We start from the raw sequence: 20220 nt of genomic DNA on the forward strand, positions 1-20220 counted from the left end.
AAATATTAAAAATAAAAATATTAAATAACAAAAAAAAAAAATGTTTAAAAATATTTTTAAAATGTTAAATATAAATTAAATATTAAAAATAAAAATATTAAATATTCAAAAATATTTAAAAGAAGATGTAAAATCTAATTATTTATTTCTTGTTTTCACCTCATCATGTGGCTTACAGAGAGCTTACATGAGGGGTGGGAAAGAGAGGTGTAGTTCTGTTTTCTTATTGTTTGCTTGTGCTTATATTATTAGTATTACCTACGGTTTATAGTTTCATTGTAGAAACCTTTTTAAGTTGCTTGTTCATTTTGTGAAGACTATTTTGGTTGCAAAAAGAAAATGTGATCTCTAAACCCACTTGGTAGTCATAAATCATATGTCGGATGTACTTGAATTCACGAGGGCAACATAGTCAGCTTCTCTCTTCTCAAAGTTGGCAATCAAGACCAAGAAAGGGTAATAGAGGCAATCTCTATTATCAAAAGTTTAACTTCCTGCTCATTTTTAAACATAACAATATAATAGGAGTTCTAATATTTTCTTGCCTTACCCCAATGGATTGTCATGCATTCTTCACTTTGCAGATCACTGCTCTAGAGTATACAATGAAGCTTATTTTATATCCTTGCTGATTTTATGTCTACTCTTTTTTTAATTGTTGTTGAAAGAGAAATATTGGAGTCTTAAAGTATAATTCTTTGTTTTGCCATAATACTTTACAAATACATTACCCGAATTTTTGTGTCTTCAGGGGTGTATGAATGTGTTAGTTTCATTATTACTTTATAAATGTTTAATACTGTAGTTTCAAATTATTTTGCTAATATTAGCAAGATTAAGGTTGAGGAGATTTATTAAATCTTCAATTAATAATTCCAGCAAAGGCAAACATTTTTATATGTAATAATTTATTTTTTGTTTTTCTTCTGGCCTGAATCATTTCAGGCTAAAATCACTTCAGGCTAGAATTAGCCTGAACTATCTCTTTGTATACAATGTGTATGCAGATGTATAATTTTTATCACAGAAAGTTTTAAAGTTCTATATATTCAAATTTTAATTTTTTCTTGTAATTCTTGTAATTTAATTTTTCTTGATGAATTGTTCCTAATTCATCAAAGATGAGTTCATCACATTTTCACGGATATGATAATTATTATATTTTCTGTTAGTTTTTACATAATTTTAGTTTTAAAATGGCTTAACGCTTTACTTTGTTTAATTTATTTTGTTGGGGGCTGGCTGGTTAGCTCAGTTGGTTAGAGCATACACGGTGTTGATAACTCCAGGGCTAAGGGTTCACATCCCTGTACAGGCCAGCCACCAAAAAAAAAAAAAAAAAGTCATCCTTGAAAATTAAATTGTATAGTAGAAATTATGGCTGTGTATAGGAGGGTACTTCAAAAAGTTTGTTAAGAAATAGAATTAAAAGATAATATGAATCTTTCTGTGAACTTTTTTTTTTAATTGGTGGCTGGATCTTTCCACTAACTTTTCGAAATACCCTTGTAAATAAAAAAAAATTTATATATTTTTTAAATGGCTAATTGTTTGCAAGAATATTTATTAAATATTTCTTCCTTTAACATTATATTATATATATTAATTTATCATTTGATTTACATTTAAATTCAAGTCTTTTTCATGGTTCTTTTCTGGTGATGGCTCTGTGTTTTCATATGTCTTTAATGTTGCACCTTGGTTTTGTGCTGGTTAACATTTCTTCATTTTGATGTGCATGTTGTGTTTTACGTGAGGACTTTTTTCTTACTTTCCTTAAGCATTGCATATTAGAGCATTTTTTTTAGATTTTCTGGTTAACAGCTTCATTGAGCTATACCTGACATACCATCAACTGCACATATTTAAAATATACAGTTAATAAGTTTATTTTTACCATCTTAATCATTTTTAAGTGTAAGGTTCAGTAGTGTTTAGTACATTCATATTGTTGTGAGATGGATTTCCAGAACTTCTTCATCTTGCAAAACTGAAATTCTATGTCTATTAAACAATAGTTCTCCATCACCTCTTCCTCAGCCCCTGGCAACCACCATTTTACTTTCTGTTTCGATGAATTTAACTACTTTAGATACCTCATATAAGTGGAATTATATGATGTTTGGCTTTTTGTGACTGGCTTATTTCAATTAGCATAAAGTCCTCAAGGCTCATCCATGTTGTAGCATATGTCAGAATTTCCTTCCTTTTAAAGGTTGAATAATATTCCAATGTACGTGTATACTACATTTTGTTTTCCATTCATCCATCGATGGACATTTGGTTTGCTTCCGCCTTGTGGCTATTGTGAACAATGCTGCTATGAACATGAGTGTGCAAGAAATTTTTAGTATTTTTTAAACATTCCCCAAATAATTGTAATGTGTAGCCAAGAGAGAGAAACAATGAGTGTTTATAAACTTAGAAGACAATACAATATTATACGTCTAACATAAATCTCGATGTGAAGTTTTAAGAATTGTTAATATATGGCATCTATATATTACTGTAGAAAAATGTAGAAAAATTGCATCTGTTTTCTGTTCTGAAGTTGCATTTTCTTCCCTGAATTGGAGGTGTTACTGTGGCCGATTGACTGGAGAGCATCATGGTATAGATTATGCCTGGACCATCTCAGCGGCTGAGGATAATAAAAATGAACAATGGTCTGTTGAAAAGCACACAAAGAAAAGCCCTACGGATACCTTTGGCACTATTAATTTCCAAGATGGAGAACACACCCACCACTCCAAGGTTTGCTAATAACCCTAATTGTTTTGCTAGTTTTGAACAGAGGATAACCTCCAAATGTATCTCCAAATTGTATCTCCAAGTGCAGATGAGCAGATAATGTTGCAGGGAACCCTAAGCGTTTTCTAATTGTTAAGCCTTTCCCCCTTTCCACTTGAGAAACTGTTTTAGAAACTCTATGCTTGACTGCCTTAACTGCAGACTCTGTCTGGCCTCTGCGACTTAGCTTGCATGCCTCCTGCACCCACCCCCTGTGAGTTAAGAGCAGTCTCACATCTCCCAAGGTCTGGATGCAAATTAGGCTCCAGAAGTGACCAATGGACTGTGTCTCATAATCAGCCAATCCAAATTAGCTGGACTGCATCCCTCATTTACATAAGAGGACCTGAATGGGAACTTGGGCAAGAAAAGAGTGGGAATTTAGGCTATACAAGATGGTCTTTTCCTTTGTTCTGGGAGATACTGGTTTAGGAGTTTTTGCTCCCCAGTGCTCTCCTTGCTTGCAAGCAAAAAGAGGCACTGTAACACTGAACAAAGAGCTGCAACATTAAAATAAAAATCTATAAAAACTCCAACACTGATGCTGGTCTTGGATTCCTCTGTGTGTTTGCCCCACGACAATGACCTGACCAGTTTTATTGCAAAAGTGATCCATTTTATTGACTCCCTTGCCCAAAATGGCTTGACCCTCTCTTTCCTTTATGTTTCAGGGGCATGTACCTTTCCCAGGTGTGGTGTGGCCAGCTCTTTATTTGACCTTTTTCTTTCTGCAAGTTTCCTTGAGACAATTGCCAAAGTTCTGCTTTTTCCTTAAGGAATGCAGAAAAGTTACTGCCAAGGAGCAGGCATTAGCTGAAGCATGACCATAGCAGTTACCAGGACTGTGTGACTGTTCACATCTCCCAAATTCTTGTGAGAGCCTCTTCTCAGGAAGGATATGGGGGAATTTCTCTCTGCATCCACTACATATCATAATACTTGGGTTTCCCAGGCCAGTTTTCCTCCTGTCCCTAACATGGTAATTTTGCCTGGTTTGCATAGTATTGACAGGTCCACTATCCCTCAGGTGTTTTCTCTTGAGCATGTTAATTACCTGCTGCTCCATTAGAGGCAGCTTTCTTTGGGGAAACTGCAGGTGGGGCCCACCTCAGGAAAGCTCTGAATCAGCTGCACCCTGGAGTGTGACCGTCAGTGGGTTGGATTTGAAACACAAGTTCCAATAGCGCAATCCTGATAAAATTTCATAATACAGTTTTACAATCATATACATTTCTGGTGATTAGTCTTCTTGAGTTTAACTTTGTGTGTCGTTTTCCGTAGTTGGCAGGAAAAGTGTCCTCATTCCCCTCTCCAATCCTTTTTGAAAATTGATCGATATGGAATCCTCCCACCTCTTTCCACAAAGGATTTGAGGTGAATCTCACCTGTAGCAGTTTTCCAAAGGGACTTAGATGTCAAGAATGTAGAGGGTAAAGAGTAAGTCATTAACCTCTACTGCAGTCTTCAGTTGGCCTTTGGGTGGAGAAGATTCTAGTGCTGATAATTTAGTTTGTCAAGGTTGTTTATCTTGGGCCGGCCCGTGGCTCACTCGGGAGAGTGCGGTGCTGATAACACCAAGGCCCTGGGTTCGGATCCCGTATAGGGATGGCCGGTTAGCTCACTGGCTGAGCGTGGTGCTGACAACACCAAGTCAAGATCGATATGGAATCCTCCCACCTCTTTCCACAAAGGATTTGAGGTGAATCTCACCTGTAGCAGTTTTCCAAAGGGACTTAGATGTCAAGAATGTAGAGGGTAAAGAGTAAGTCATTAACCTCTACTGCAGTCTTCAGTTGGCCTTTGGGTGGAGAAGATTCTAGTGCTGATAATTTAGTTTGTCAAGGTTGTTTATCTTGGGCCGGCCCGTGGCTCACTCGGGAGAGTGCGGTGCTGATAACACCAAGGCCCTGGGTTCGGATCCCGTATAGGGATGGCCGGTTAGCTCACTGGCTGAGCGTGGTGCTGACAACACCAAGTCAAGGGTTAAGATCCCCTTACCGGTCATCTTTTAAAAAAAAAAAAAAAAAGGTTGTTTATCTTGAAATCTCTAGAAGAATTATCTTCTAGGAGTAATGAACCTTACAGTTGAAGGGGAGGGGCACCTGCGAGATAGAGTTGGGTTCAGAGAAAGTCAACTAAACCAGAGCTGGCTCCTCTGCCCTTATTCATTATTCGGAATAACAAAAACCATTTCACAAGGGTCAACTTGTATTTTTTCCTACTATTTTAATATGTGATAAAGCCATGGCAGCTCAGTTTCCTTGCTTGTAAATTGAATCCTGATTCTTGTTGCTATTACTTACATTTTCTGATAGCAGGACCATCCCAGTGTTCAGGAATTCTAATATTTTAATTATATAATAAAGTTTATATATTAAGAAATTCAAAGATGAATGGAGAATTGTTTTAAATTGCTGTCATATTCTGGAGGATATTGTGATCATTTCCATTTGCATGTATGGAGATCTCCACCTGTGGTTATTTTTAGTATAGTTTTATAATTTGTGGTTTTTTATGACCTTTATTTCTTCCTATATGTAAGGCTTGTTCTTGCTGTTGGTTGGCATACGCTTGAGGAAGGCAAACTCATCTTCATGTGATTTGAATGTCTGGATGTGATTGCATTTGCTGGAAAAAGAAAGCCAGTCCTGCAATGTAATCTTAGGCAAAATGCAAAATGATTCTGGAGCCACCTGCTGATTTGGATTTCCCTCCTCTTTTCTTTTGGTTACATTGGTTATTCAGAGATGACTGTTTTGTGAAAAGTACTTATTTTGGGAAAAAAAAGTTTTTAGAGAGATAATGATATACAAGAGTACTTCAAAAAAGTTTGTGTAAAAATAGAACTAAAAGATATATGAATCTTTCCACGAACTTTTTGAAGTATCATCATATAAAGAAAATGGTTAGGAGGTAAAATTTATGATCAGTTAAATGTACATGCTTCTGAATCTTAATTTAAATTATGTAAATATGTGAAAAGGTTAAGTAAATTAAAAGCCTTAGCATTTATGAAAAATTCCATTTTACCCATTTCTTAAAGCATTTTATTAACGGGTTTGCTGATTAGTGCTTTTAGTTGTTTGAAGCATTTCTGCCTCACCTCAGGCCTTCTGGAGAACATTGGTTGGCCAACCCTGAAAACCAGAGGAAGCTTCCTACAGTGACTTGTAATCCCCAAAAGTAACTTAAAGGGGTGGGGTGGGATCTTTTAAAAATAACCATTTTCATTACACAGAGATGAGTATTTAAAGAGATCCCAGACACTTCCGTTCTGGTTTTGGCCATTTCTGTTGCCCTGCTGTGTGCTCATTGTTTCTATACAGGTGTGTATTTTTCATTCTTTTCTGTTCATGTGTATGTGCATGTCTTCCAGTATATTAGAACTTCTTACGATACAAAATCGGATCATCTGTTACATTTAATGTTGAAAGAGTGGAAGATGGAACTGCCAAAGCTGGTAATCTCTGTCCACGGGGGCATCCAGAACTTTAAGATGCCCTCCAAACTTAAGGAGGTCTTCAGCCAAGGTTTGGTCAAAGCTGCGGAGACGACAGGAGCGTGGATAATCACCGAAGGCATCAATACTGGTAAAGCACACTCTCTTCTCGCTTCCCTTCCCTTCCCTTCTCTTCTTTTCCCTCTTCCTAATTGCAGATCAGACAGTGTGGGTCCTGTGAAAAACCTACTGACTGGGAAACAAATCCAGAAGAATCACAGGCCTTCCCTGGAATGTGGTTTTACCACTGTCAAGATAGACTATTTTGGGCTGGCCCGAGGCTCACTCGGGAGAGTGCGGTGCTGAAAAGACCAAGGCCCCGGGTTCGGATCCCATAGAGGGATGGCCGGTTCGCTCACTGGCTGAGCGTGGTGCTGACAACACCAAGCCAAGGGTTAAGATCCCCTTACCAGTCATCTTTTTTTTTTTTTTTTTTTTGTCCTTTTTGTCTTTTTTCGTGACCGGCATCGGATCGCAACCCTCAGTGTCGCGCCCATACCGGACCGGGACCAGCCACGGGATCACAACCCTCGGTGTTGCTCCTACACCTCGCTCAGCCAGTGAGCGGCCGGTCTGTATGTGGGATCCGAACCCTCGGCGGGAGCGCCACCGCGCTCCCAAGCGGCGCACTGTAGCAGTGCGCCACTGGGCCGGCCCCCAGTCATCTTTTTATTTTTTTTTTATTTTTATTTTTTTTTAAAAGATAACCGGTAAGGGGATCTTAACCCTCGACTTGGTGTTGTCAGCACCACGCTCAGCCAGTGAGCGAACCGGCCATCCCTATATGGGATCCGAACCCGTGGCCTTGGTGTTATCAGCACCGCACTCTCCCGAGTGAGCCACAGGCCGGCCCCCCCAGTCATCTTTTAAAAAAAAAAAAAAAAAAAGACTATTTTAACATAACTTTGGGTAGACCTCTGGCAAAGAAGGTAGTCTTTCCTGAGCTTCAGACTATGAAGTGACATCAAATCCATGCAAGTGTAGAGTATTTGTGGGCCTGGACTAAACTCATGTGTCATTGTCATGTTCTCAGGTGGGAAATCAGTGATATGCGCAAAAATTGCAGTTAGTGTATTGGTAGATAATTACTTCTTCGTTGTTTTAACTACTTGATTGCCAGTACACTGTCTCTGTCACAGTACTCCTTGAAATCAGACATTCAAAACTTCATATGGTGATCTCTGAACCTATTCCTTTGCATCAGTCGTTATGAACTATCTGCCCATTGGAATCACCTGGGGAGCTCTTAAAAAATGCACACAGAGGCTCTCCCCTAGATGAATTAGAGGCTCTCAGGGTAGAGCTTTTGCAGCATGTCTAAACAGGACTGAGAACTACTGACTCTATCGTACCCATCTGTTACTAATCTGTGGTTTTCCATCTTCCCTTTACTTTCCTCTTCTTTGATTTGGGATGCCCTAGCCAATGTCTACTATTAAATCTGCCCATCCTTTAAGATCTACACTACATGCCAACACATCTCTGAAGCAGCCCGTGAACATCTCAACCACAGCTGCTCACTTTTGTCTCTTAATTTCCGTAGCACTTATTTCTAGTGGCAGTTGTAGCTTGTGTATATTTTGGCTCGCAGGTTAGGATGAGACTGTGAATTAAGTCTCCTTCTTAGTTGTCTACCAGAAGCCAGGCCTCCACATCTGCCTAAGCATTTAGCAACACGTAGTGATTTAACAATTTCTGTTGCCCGAGAAGGAATGAAGGAAGTAAATGACTGAAAAAACAAAGCAAAATAGAACAAAAGGATCTGGCCTGGCACGAATAGGTAATCTGGTAGTTCGTCTTGTATATTTCATAGAGATCATTATTTTTTAACATTTTTGGAAGAAGCTGAAGGTGGCAGAGTTTTAAGTCCATTGTATAGTGATTATTTTATTTCCAGGGAAAAAAGGGTGGGGCAGAGAAGTTTTGCAGAGTTCAGAAGAAGGTAGACGTAGGCAAACCTCTTTCTTTGAAAACTAACTCTGTTGCATGCTTTATTTTACTTACTGCTTTTTAAAAAAGAATTAGGTTAGGGCCAATCAACTTAAAAGAACACAAATACAATAGTGTGAAGATGATTGAAATAATTCATTTGAACAGAAGAAATGGGAAATGAGAAATTGACGCTCCCCTCAGCAAGTCATTCCTCCCGGATTCAACCACACCTCCTCTGGGGCCTGACTATTCCAGGGGTGTCTTTGCAGTAGCAGCAGCAGCACCTGAGAGCTTGTTGGAAATGCAGATCGCAGGCCCCACCTCAGACCTGCAGTATCAGAATCTGCATTTTAGCAACATCCCTAGAAGATTCTTAAATGCATTTAAATTTGAGAAACTCTGCTTTGAGCTTCTGTCTATTCTTGAGACTACAGCTGAACATAATTTGGCATGAGTCTTTGACATTTACTTAAATCGAATGCCACAGGCCTTAAGAATCTGCTATGTAGAAAGTATTTGATAGGTGCTGTGGATGAAAGATGGGTGATATGGGCCCTGGGTTTAGTTACAGAGGTGGGCTGTGACAGACAGACAAAAAAGCAACTAACTAGAAATTGATGCTGACGAGTTATAGTCGTGATACAAAAAAAGTGTTTGGGAGTACAAGGAAGAGAGGGAGATGAATTCCAGTTTCCACCGAGGGCACCTTGGAAGGCTTGGAGAAGGATATAGCACTTGGCATTGGTCTTGAGGGAAGGATAGGAAGAGGCATTGTAGGCAGAGGGGGCAGCTCAGGGGCAGGTGCACCATTGGAGATGAGGGCACAGGTAGAAAGAGGTGATGAGGCTGGAGTGTGTGCCATGTGACAAGGGACAGGGACAGCAAGGGAGCTGGAGCCAGACTGGGTGCCATGCTGATGGGCTGAGGTTTTATTCTCTGTGTGGCATAGAGCCCTCAAAGGATTTCAAACAGGAGAATGAATAGAGGAATGACGGTCAGATGGGGGTTTTACAGAGTATCAACAGACTATATGCATTAGGATCACCACCATAATGCTGGCAAATCAAGGTAAACCTATGGAATTAAAATCTCTACTGGGGTGGATGGCTCCACAGTTGATATTGGTGTGCCTGTGGTGCAGAACCCAGATTCTTGAGATGACTCTGGGAGAGGTTCAGAAAATGGGTTGGAGGGGAAGATGCCAGAGACGACAAAATGATTTAGGTGCTATGCATCAGATACATGCACTAGGCAGAGATGTTTTCTTTTCTGCGCTAATGACACATATAGGGTCAGTACAGTTGTCCCTCAGTATCTGCTGGGGACTGGTTCCAGGACCCCTTTGGGTAACAAAATCTGCGGATGCTGAAGTTCCTGATATAAAATGGTGTAGTATTTGCATATTACCTATGCACATTCTCCTGTATACTTTAAATCATCTGTAGATTGCTTATGATACCTAATACAATGTAAATGCTATATAAATAGCTCTTATACTGTATTATTTTTTATTTGTATTATTTTTGTCATCGTATTGTTATTTTTCATTGTTTTTTTTTTTTTCCAGACATTTTTGATCTGTGGTTGGTTGAATCCATGGATGTAGAACGCTGGGATACAAAGGGCTGACTTTATTTTACATAGAAAGAGTAAATCTTACAATTCAGTGCTGTGATTAAAGATCATATGAAGGGGCCAGCCTGTGGCTCACTCGGGAGAGTGCGGTGCTGATAACACCAAGGCCACGGGTTCGGATCCTATATAGGGATGGCTGGTGTGCTCACTGGCTGAGTGTGGTGCTGACAACATCAAGCCCAGGGTTAAGATCCCCTTACCAGTCATCTTTAAAAAAAAAAAAAGAAAAGAAATAAAGATCAGATGAAGCCAGGCTCAAAAGGCTACTTACCATACGAGGGATCTTCAAAAAGTTCTTGGGAAGATTCATATTATTTTTTAATTCCAGTTTTACATGAACTTTTTGAAGTACCCTCATATGATTTCAACTATATGACATTCTAAAAAAGGCAAATGTGTGGAGACAATAGAAAGATCAGTGGTTGTCAGGGGCTAGGGGGAGGGAGGGATGAGTAGGCAGAAAACAGAGGATTTTCAGGGCAGTGAAACTTTTCTTGATGATATTACAATGGTGGATACGTGTCAAAACTTATAGAATGTCCAACACCAATAGTGAACTCTAATGTAGACCATGGTCTCTAGGTGATAATGAGTGTGACACTGCAGGTTCATGGATTGTAACAAATGTACTGCTCTGGTGGGGGACAGTGTGGGGGGGCGTGTTTGTGTGGGGCAGGGGTCTATGGGAACTCTCTGTACTTTCCATTCAGTTTTTGCTGTGAACCTAAAATGCTCTAAAAAATGAACTGTAGTAAAAAAATAGTTAGATTACCTAGGTTGGAATCCAAGCTCTACAAATTCCCAGCTCTATAACCTCGGGCAATTTACTTAACCTCTGTACCACATTTTTTTTTGCCTATAAAATGGACTAAAGAAAGTTCTCACTTAAAGTGTGGACACATAGATCGCGCTTTCCCACACTGACTGAATTCTTACTATGTGCCAGTGAGTGTTGGCTGCTATCATTAATGTTATTATTATTAATCTCAGGAGGGCAAACATTAATGTATTACTCTTTTATAGATTAGCTCTGGAATGTTTATGTATAGAAAGCCATTAAAATAGTTTGTCTTAAAGAAGTAAAGGACACATGTGCAGGATGTTTTGCTAGGACATTGGAGAAGATTAGACAAATATATTTAGAACCTTCACGATGTCAGGGCTGGGCTTGCTGAGAAAGGACAATGCACAGAACATTGTTGTCGGGCAGGAGTAGGGTCGGAACTGAGGTTGTAGGCAGAGGTTGCCCAAAGGAAGAGGTGAATTGTTCAGGTAGAGAGGTCAGTGGTAGAAGAAAGAGGTGGTGAGAAAGTATAAAGGAAGCCAAGATACCAGAAACGATTCCACTGTGTGCACCTTTCCCTCAGAAAAGCCCTTTGCAAATACCTGTTTGTCACTTCCTGGTGGTCACAGTGTTTTGCATAATTTGTGAGTTAAAGTTTGACTTCTAAACTGGTTGTTCCTAGGAGTGTCCAAGCGTGTTGGGGATGCCCTGAAAGCCCATTCCTCTCAGTCCTTGAGAAAAATCTGGACAGTTGGAATCCCTCCTTGGGGTGTCATTGAGAACCAAAGAGATCTTATTGGAAAAGATGTAAGTAGACAGTCTTTTCACAATAAAAGGAAATAAACATGTATCCAAATTGCCAACATGACACTGTACCTGGCTGTCTAATACACGTCACAAATGTAACATATCCAAAACCAACTCCTGACTTTCTGATACTTCCCTCACCCTATCTCAGAAAATGACAACTGCATCCAAGCCAAAAACCTTGGACTAATCCTGGAATGATCTTTGTCTCTTGCGTTAAACCTGATCATTAATCAATAAACTATCTGAGCTCCACTTTTAAAACACAGGTCTCCTCTCATTACCTCCACTGTTACTGAGCAGGTCCATTATCTGCCACCCGAAGGATAGAATAGGCTTCCTGACTCTTACACTTGTTTCCTATTCCAGTCGATTTCCAACACAGAATGATTCTTCTAAAATATAAATCAGATCACGCTATTCCTGTGCACAAAACCCTTCAATGTCTCCTGTCTCGTTGGAGTAATAGCCAAGGTTCTTGCAGTGGTTTGCACCTACTGAAACAAGAGACATTCTTAACTTGGCCCTTCCTGGTTCTCTTCTCTTGTCTCCTATTACTCTCTGCTTCATTCATTCTTGTGTGTTGATTCTTTGATCCTGCCTATGTGTGCTTTTAAGGGGAAGGAATGTGTCTAAGTCAGATTGTAAGACTAATATGTTTTTGGTAAAAGATAACAGACTTTAGAAACGGTATAAAGAAGAAAGAGAACTTTAATATTTTGGGGTGTATCATCCTACAATTTTTTCTATGTATGTGTGTATATGCATAATAAAAAGAAATGTGCATTTAAAAAAAGTAACAGACAACCAGGCAAGCAATAGAGCCAGCCGCCTGGGGTCCTGAGATCCCAGCTGTGGGCCAGCCCCAACCCCACAACACCGTCTTAGAACGTTCTTATTAGCCATGTGTGTTTCTTGGGGGGGGTGTGACTTATCTGCTCATCTCCTTTACCAAATTTCTGCTTAGATTTTTCTAACTCATTTTAAAGAGTTCATTTGCATTAAGGATGTTAATCTTTGAGTGTTAAATTTGTTCCTTATCAATTGAATTTAAATTTAATCTGTGATGTTTTCCTTTGTTTCTATGTTGAGAAAATGATTTTCTAGCTAAACATTAAATAAAAAAAAATAAGAAAAATAAAAAAGTAAGAGAAACCCATTGCTACAAATCTGCCTTTTTAGCTTAACTATTTAACATAGTTTTTTCTCTATGCCAATTAACACAAACATGCTTATGGTTTATTTTGACTTTTATTTTGAAAAATTTCAAACATATTAAACAGTAGAGAGATTAGAAGACTGAACTTCCATGAATCTATCTCCCAGTGTCAACAGTTACAAACTCATAGCCAATTTTATTTCCTCTGTTCCCTTATCAATTCCCAACCAACCCCTCCATTATTTATTTTTTATTTTTCTTGGCCAGTAGGGGGGTTGAACCCTGGACCTTGGTGTTACCAGCACCTCTAACCAGCTGAGCTAACTGGCCAGACCTTCACCCTTTGAAGCAAATTTCGCACATCAAATAATTTCATCTGTAAATATTTCAGTAGGTATTTCTAAAATAGATGGACAATTAAATTTGTTTTTTTCTTTTCTTTATTTTTTGTGATGGACAATTTTAAAAAATATAATCACAATGCTGTTATCCTACCTAAAAAATTGACAATAGTTCCTAAGTAACATCAACTCACCAGTTTAGTCAAGTTTTTTATTGTCTAATAATTTTTAAATTGTCTGATTTTATTATCCAAAGAAGTTCCATACACTGTGATGAGTTGATATGTCTCTTTTCTTCTTTTTCTTTAGTTACTTTTAATTTGTGGGGTTTCCCTCCATTTTTTCTTCAATTTATTTGTTGAAGAAACTGGGTCATTTGTCCTGAAGAGTTTCCCCACACTTTGGATTTTCCAGATTTAGCCTTTTGTAGTAGGGTTCAGCATGTTTCTCTGTCTCCTGTCTTTCCTGTAAATTGATAGTTTGATCTAGAGGTATGTTCAAGTTCCTTTTGTGCAGGTTTATGCCATAGGAGGAGGTGTGTCTTTTCCTTGTAACATATGAAGGTCTCTCTATGATTTAGTTAGTGGTCATTGCCTACATTCATTATTTCAACAGGGTTGTGAAATGCTGATATGTAATTACAGTGTTCTTTCTTCATTTAATAGCTTTAGTACTCTATAAAGAGAAACATTTTCTCATCACCACTTGTTTTATCCTGTGTTACAGTTGTACAGAAATGGCAGAATAAATGCTTGATTCTTTTTTTTTATTTTTTAAATTTTTTTTTTTTATTTTTTAAATGCTTGGTTTTCTTTTTATTTGCTAGTTTTAAAAATAATGAGGTGGTTACCTACCATTCTCCAAAGATGAATGATGAGTTTTTGGGTTTTTTTTAAACTCATGAATTTAAACATATTTGGTGTGTTTCAATTTATTAATCATTACAGTTATTATTTTTAATCATGCTTAAATTGTCTCATTTTGGCCAATGGAGCCTTCTCAAGTTGTCTTCTGAGTCCTTTTGCACAATTCTATCATCTTTTTTTAACTTCCTTGCTTTTTAGTGTGAAAAAATATTCCAGGCTTATTGTGTATATTTTTTTGCTCTCTAGAGAAATAGCTGGTTGCTTTTAGTGGGACATAGTGTTAGGAGACTACACTGTGAGGGCTAAGGGTGCATTTTCATTTTTCATGAATGATAGTATTCTACTATACCATAATTTAATCAACTATTTATTATTGTCCATTTAGGTAGTTTTCTATTTTTCACTTTTAGAGACAATAATGTTAGTATTGTGATAAGATGTATAAATCTTTGGTACTAGCTTGCATATTTACCTAGACATAATTCTCAGAGTGGAATGCTTGGGTCAGTTGATATGTCCATTTAAAAAATGTGACATGTTGCCTTCCAGAAAAGTGGAAACGATTCACATTCTTACCAACAGGGTGTGCGGAAGCCCATTTCCCTGGATCTTTGCCAGTTCTGGGTATTCTGGCTTTTTCAAACTTTGTCATTCTGATAGATATAAAATAATACCTAATTGTTTCTATTTACATTTTTTGATTGCTAATGAGGGCAACCGCTCTTCACATGGTTTTTGTGCACTATCAAGCAGGGTTTTTATACTTACCTTTGAAAGGCCTTTTAATTATAATTCAGCTTAGTAACAGTTTTGTTTGTCATTTATACTGTATTTTCCCCATATTTATTTTATATTATTTATGGCCATTTTTCCATAAATATAAAACGTGTATTAAACCTATCATTTTCTTTTTGGCTTCTGGCCTCAGAGTCATGCTTTGGTATTATAAAGGTCACTTTTAAAGTTTAATGTTTGTAAAATTATAGTGTTTTTTATGTCCATTATTTCTTTGAAGCTTCATAACAATGCTCTGATGCAGAAATTACCATCATCCTCACTTATAAATAACAAAAATAAGCCTGAGAATAGAGACAGAAATTACTCAGAGTTAAAGTAGTAAGTAGAAGAGTCTGGACTTAAACTTGGGCTCTCCGATACCAAATACTGGGCTCTTGAATCTAAAGGCAAATAAGATTTGGAGCAGCTTAAGGAGTGTACGTAAATGTAATAAAGATCTTGATGTTTTATATTGAGCGAAATGCCATTTGGCTGGTTGGCTGTTACTCTTCATTTCATTTGGAATACTAGAAAAACATCAGTGTCAAAATATCATTCTGGAATAGATCTACTGAAAGGCAGTATGTTTTTGGACAACGGTGTGGTCTATGTACAGGTGCCAGTCCTAGAACTGTGTTTTAATGGTCTGAAACAAGGTAAGTACAGAAATAGAAAGTAACTGTTTGAACCATTGCTAGCAATGTCACTGTGCTGTGACATCCAAGTGCTTGGTCACTGGGCTTATCTTGCTGAAAGTGGTATGTGCGGGTGTTGTTGAACCTGTGAGTCTCATGTACCATGAGCTGCAATCTAGTCATGCATGGTAGGACCACATTTTGTTCCATAAAAAATGGGAAATTAAAAAAAAAAAGTTGATTCTTCACAAACAGTTTGAGAAGCACTGCTGTAAGCAGCAAATAATACTTTTTAACTTCTACAGGAATTCTGTCAGTGCATAGAGACAGGCCTTTGGAGTAACTGAGCCTGGGAAGGACCTCGAGCTCTGATCCTCTCTTGTGCTTGGTGTCTCTCAGGTGGTGCGCCTGTACCAGACTCTGAGTAACCCCCTCAGCAAGCTCACCACACTCAACTGCATGCACTCACACTTCATCCTGTCTGATGATGGGACCGTGGGCAAGTATGGAAATGAAATGAAGCTCAGGAGGAACTTGGAGAAGTACCTCTCTCTGCAGAAGATACACAGCCGTGAGTCCCAAGGGGCTCAATCAGCAGGACTCCCTGGTCATTTCTTTTTGCCTTCCTTGCTTTAATAAAGTAATATATACTCATGATAAGAAATTCAAACAGTGAAAAATGGAATAAATTAGAATATAAAAGTCTTTAACTGCCATTAAAAGTTTATTGAATTGGCAAAACCTTGATCATTTTTGGAGACAAGTGATGGACACATTGAGATCCATTATATCATTCAGTTTACTTTTAGATACATTTGGAATTTTCTACAATGAGCATGATAAGAAATTCAAACAGTGAAAAATGGAATAAATTAGGATATAAAAGTCTTTAACTGCCATTAAAAGTTTATCGAATTGTCAAAACCTTGATCATTTTTGGAGACAAGTGATGGACTCATTGAGATCCATTATATCATTCAGTTTACTTTTAGATACATTTGGAATTTTCTACAATGAGAAGTTAAAATTTCTTGAGGACTTCTTATTTATTTATTTATTTATTTATTTATTTATTTATTTTTTTAAAAGATGACTGGTAAGGGGATCTTAACCCTTGGATTGGTGTTGTCAGCACCACGCTCAACAAAGTGAGCAACCAGCCATCCCTATATGGGATCCGAACCTGCGGCCTTGGTGTTATCAGCACCACACTCTCCCGAGTGAGCCACGGGCCGGCTCCAATTATTTATTTATTTATTGATTGATTATTGAAACCCTTTAGCTAACCTTTTTTTACCTGGCAAAAGCTTGGAAAGGCATTTGCTGCATTTATGCTATGTTTTATTTGGAGTCCAAGCTTTTGGTTTGGTCTTGATCTAAGAAGCCCAGGCTATGTAAGGGAGAGGAGCTAGCGGAAGGAATGAAGATCTTTGGTAACTGAGGGACTTGTGTCTGGACATCAAAGTGGCTTACTGGCCAAGCCAGGGATCCTCTGTAACAATTTGGTATTGCTTGTGATCTGAAATAGGCTCAAGACAAGGTGTGCCCGTGGTGGGGCTGGTGGTGGAAGGAGGTCCCAATGTCATCCTCTCAGTGTGGGAGACTGTCAAGGATAAAGACCTGGTGGTGGTGTGTGACGGCACAGGCAGAGCTGCCGACCTCCTGGCCTTCACCCACAAACACTTAGCAGATGAAGGGTGAGTTGGTGATTCTTCCTTTTTGAAACTATGGTACCTATTTATTCCTTTGTTCTAGTTCTTTAAGCTGTGCAGTTATGTGGGCCACATGTCCTTGGAGGTTGAGACTGGAGTGTATTTTTCAGTGATTTTGAATTTGTTGATCAGCATCCAAGTGTCCTCCAATGATGATTGTTTTTTCAGCTGAAGAATGAATGGCCTGCCTTTAACAGGGAGGCTTGAACCTTGAGTCTTGTCTGAGCTTTGGGGGGCGGGGGAAAGGCATTTTTAGGGGAGTGAAGGAGGAGATGTTTGTGCAATTGACTATTATAGCCGAAAGAACTCTGTGATGTGGAAGGTGACCAGAGTTAGCCCCAGATCACCTTCAAGTTCATTCTCCATTAACAAAAATAGCAGGAACTGGGGAAATTGATATCCTGGCATTTGCATAGCATATGTTGTGCTTACTTCAGGCTTTAATTCTTTCCCTTTTTCAAGTAAAAAGATAGTTTTTCTCCAGCCATACCTATATCCAGTGTGATTCTTCCAGTTTCAAAAGCATGTATTTTTTACCATGTGAATAAATACGGTGCCTAGTAACTACGTAAAACGTTGATCCTCTAACTTAGTAAACATTTATTCACTGTTTGTGTTCTCACAGCTCTCTGGGGTTCTTTCCGCACAATTTCCTTCCCCATTCAGTCCTCAGCCCTCTACTTGTGGCCTCAACTCCTCCCCATCCTTTCACACCTCTCCCTTTCCTAAAGTCACCCCGGATGAGTGGTTCTTAACTCTTTTGGGGTTTTATTTATTTTTTGTTTGTTTACTTTGGTATGGAATCCAAACCCTTTACCTTGGTGTTATCAGTACTATGCTGTCCCAAGTGAGCTAACTGGCCAGTCTCTCCTTTTGGGGTTCTAGATCCTTTTGAGACTGGATGAGTGGTTCTTAACTCTTTTGGGGTTTTATTTATTTTTTGTTTGTTTACTTTGGTATGGGATCCGAACCCTTTACCTTGGTGTTATCAGTACTGTGCTGTCCCAAGTGAGCTAACTGGCCAGTCTCTCCTTTTGGGGTTCTAGATCCTTTTGAGACTATGATGCCCATAACTTCTGGAGATTCATGGCCCTCCAGAAATCTATCAGCTCAAGAGCTCTCTATGATGCCCATAACTTCTGGAGATTCATGGCCCTCCAGAAATCTATCAGCTCAAGAGCTCTGCCCCAGAGTGTATTCTTTTCAGAGTTGTGACAGATCCATCCATTCTCACTTTCAAATTCAGCCTTCTCCAGGGCCCCGCTTTTGCTTGCTTTCTGCCCATTTGCTTTCTTGGTAGAATTGTCTGTAGACACCTTCCTGATCAGGTGGGGCAGATGGGTTCCTTGTACTTATGTGTTGGCTTGTTCTCTTCTCTGCAATGTGTCAAGTCATGACCATTCATTTCTCTCCCAGGATGCTGCGTCCTCAGGTGAAAGAAGAGATCATTTGCATGATTCAGAACACTTTCAACTTTAGTCTGAAACAGTCCAAACACCTTTTCCAAATTCTAATGAAATGTATGGTGCACAGGGATTGTGTGAGTATGATGACTGATGATTCAACTAACTTAAAAAAATGCTGATTTACAAAAATTGGAATATTTATTTATTCCAATAAATATTTCCTGAGTAGACTCAGGAAAAGTTTTTAGTGTTTTAGGGTACTGCGATCAAAATTTTTTCAATGACTTGGATAATATGAAGCTGATAATTATAGTAAATATGCAGATATGTCATGATTCAAAGAGACCTTTCCAGGATTTGAAGGCTGGACCAAATCGTACAATAATTTTGGTAATATTTAAGTACCTAGCCTCAAAAAACCAGTTGAGAAAGTTCAGGCTGGAGAAAGCATGGCAAAACATATGTGAAAAATGCTTTGGGGTTTTAGTTGACTGAATTACAACAATAACAGCCGTGTTTACACTTAGCAGTGTGCTTCCAAATACATTTTTCATCTGAAATAGCCTGGTGAGTGAGTTCAATATCGCACTGGTTGTTTATTTCCATTTCAGAGATGATGAAGCTGAAGACTAGAGAATTTAAGTGATTTGCACAGTCATGCAGTTAAGAAATGGTAGAACTGAAACTTGAGGTCAGAGTTGAAACGTTGTTCTTAGTCTCCTATGCTATATTTTTCCCACAATAACCAGTAAGTTAAGAACAGGGCATGTTAGAGAGATTGTCCTTCTGTGTGCCTCTTCCTGTCATCAATTAGAGTAATTAATGAGCAGTGCAGTGATCAAGCGTGGGAAAGAGAAGGCAGCTAAGGGTTTGCACATTGCAGGAACTGGGTTCTCACCTCCTGTACAATGGAGGGTTGATTTTATTCATGCACATGGAGGAGATGTTAGGTGAAGGGAACCAACCTGTGAAGTTGAAGAAGCATAGTTTTTACATCTTTATGGGACCTTAGAGATTATTCATTGGGTTCCTATCATTTTGTGGATGAGGAGCCTGAGATTCATTGGCCTGAAGGCATTTATCCTTCCCCTTCTAAAAGCACTCAATGGCCTTTTTCTAATGACCCTCTGAGCTGTCCAGAAAGGACACAGGAAAAACACCACTTTTGGGTGAAGTGACAGCATGTTGTGTTGTTTTGCTTCAATTGGTGGTGTGACAGGTGAAGGAGAGGAAAAAAAAAAAAAAAGGAAAAAAAAGATATCTGCCCAAGGCTGGCTAGTTAGTGGCGTACCTGAGACTAGGACTTGCCAGTCTTGGGTTTTCTGTTAAACCAACTCCCTCTACTATGNGTTTTTCTCCAGCCATACCTATATCCAGTGTGATTCTTCCAGTTTCAAAAGCATGTATTTTTTACCATGTGAATAAATACGGTGCCTAGTAACTACGTAAAACGTTGATCCTCTAACTTAGTAAACATTTATTCACTGTTTGTGTTCTCACAGCTCTCTGGGGTTCTTTCCGCACAATTTCCTTCCCCATTCAGTCCTCAGCCCTCTACTTGTGGCCTCAACTCCTCCCCATCCTTTCACACCTCTCCCTTTCCTAAAGTCACCCCGGATGAGTGGTTCTTAACTCTTTTGGGGTTTTATTTATTTTTTGTTTGTTTACTTTGGTATGGAATCCAAACCCTTTACCTTGGTGTTATCAGTACTATGCTGTCCCAAGTGAGCTAACTGGCCAGTCTCTCCTTTTGGGGTTCTAGATCCTTTTGAGACTATGATGCCCATAACTTCTGGAGATTCATGGCCCTCCAGAAATCTATCAGCTCAAGAGCTCTGCCCCAGAGTGTATTCTTTTCAGAGTTGTGACAGATCCAT

At 38.8% G+C, this 20220-nt stretch overlaps 1 protein-coding gene across 1 annotated transcript in view; it reads left to right on the top strand.

Moving 5' to 3' along the window:
- TRPM6 (transient receptor potential cation channel, subfamily M, member 6) overlaps positions 1-20220 on the top strand; it is a 126504-nt gene that overhangs the window by 7103 nt on the left and 99181 nt on the right. The window contains exons 3-8 of the mRNA XM_008579473.1: positions 2577-2754; positions 6167-6380; positions 11323-11447; positions 15625-15796; positions 16754-16922; positions 18354-18477. Of these exons, the coding sequence (XP_008577695.1) occupies positions 2577-2754; positions 6167-6380; positions 11323-11447; positions 15625-15796; positions 16754-16922; positions 18354-18477 (982 nt within the window). The remainder of the gene's footprint in view (positions 1-2576; positions 2755-6166; positions 6381-11322; positions 11448-15624; positions 15797-16753; positions 16923-18353; positions 18478-20220) is intronic.

The sequence above is a fragment of the Galeopterus variegatus genome, unplaced genomic scaffold, assembly GCF_000696425.1.
Source record: "Galeopterus variegatus unplaced genomic scaffold, G_variegatus-3.0.2 Scaffold1891, whole genome shotgun sequence".
NCBI classification, from domain to species: Eukaryota; Metazoa; Chordata; class Mammalia; order Dermoptera; family Cynocephalidae; genus Galeopterus; species Galeopterus variegatus.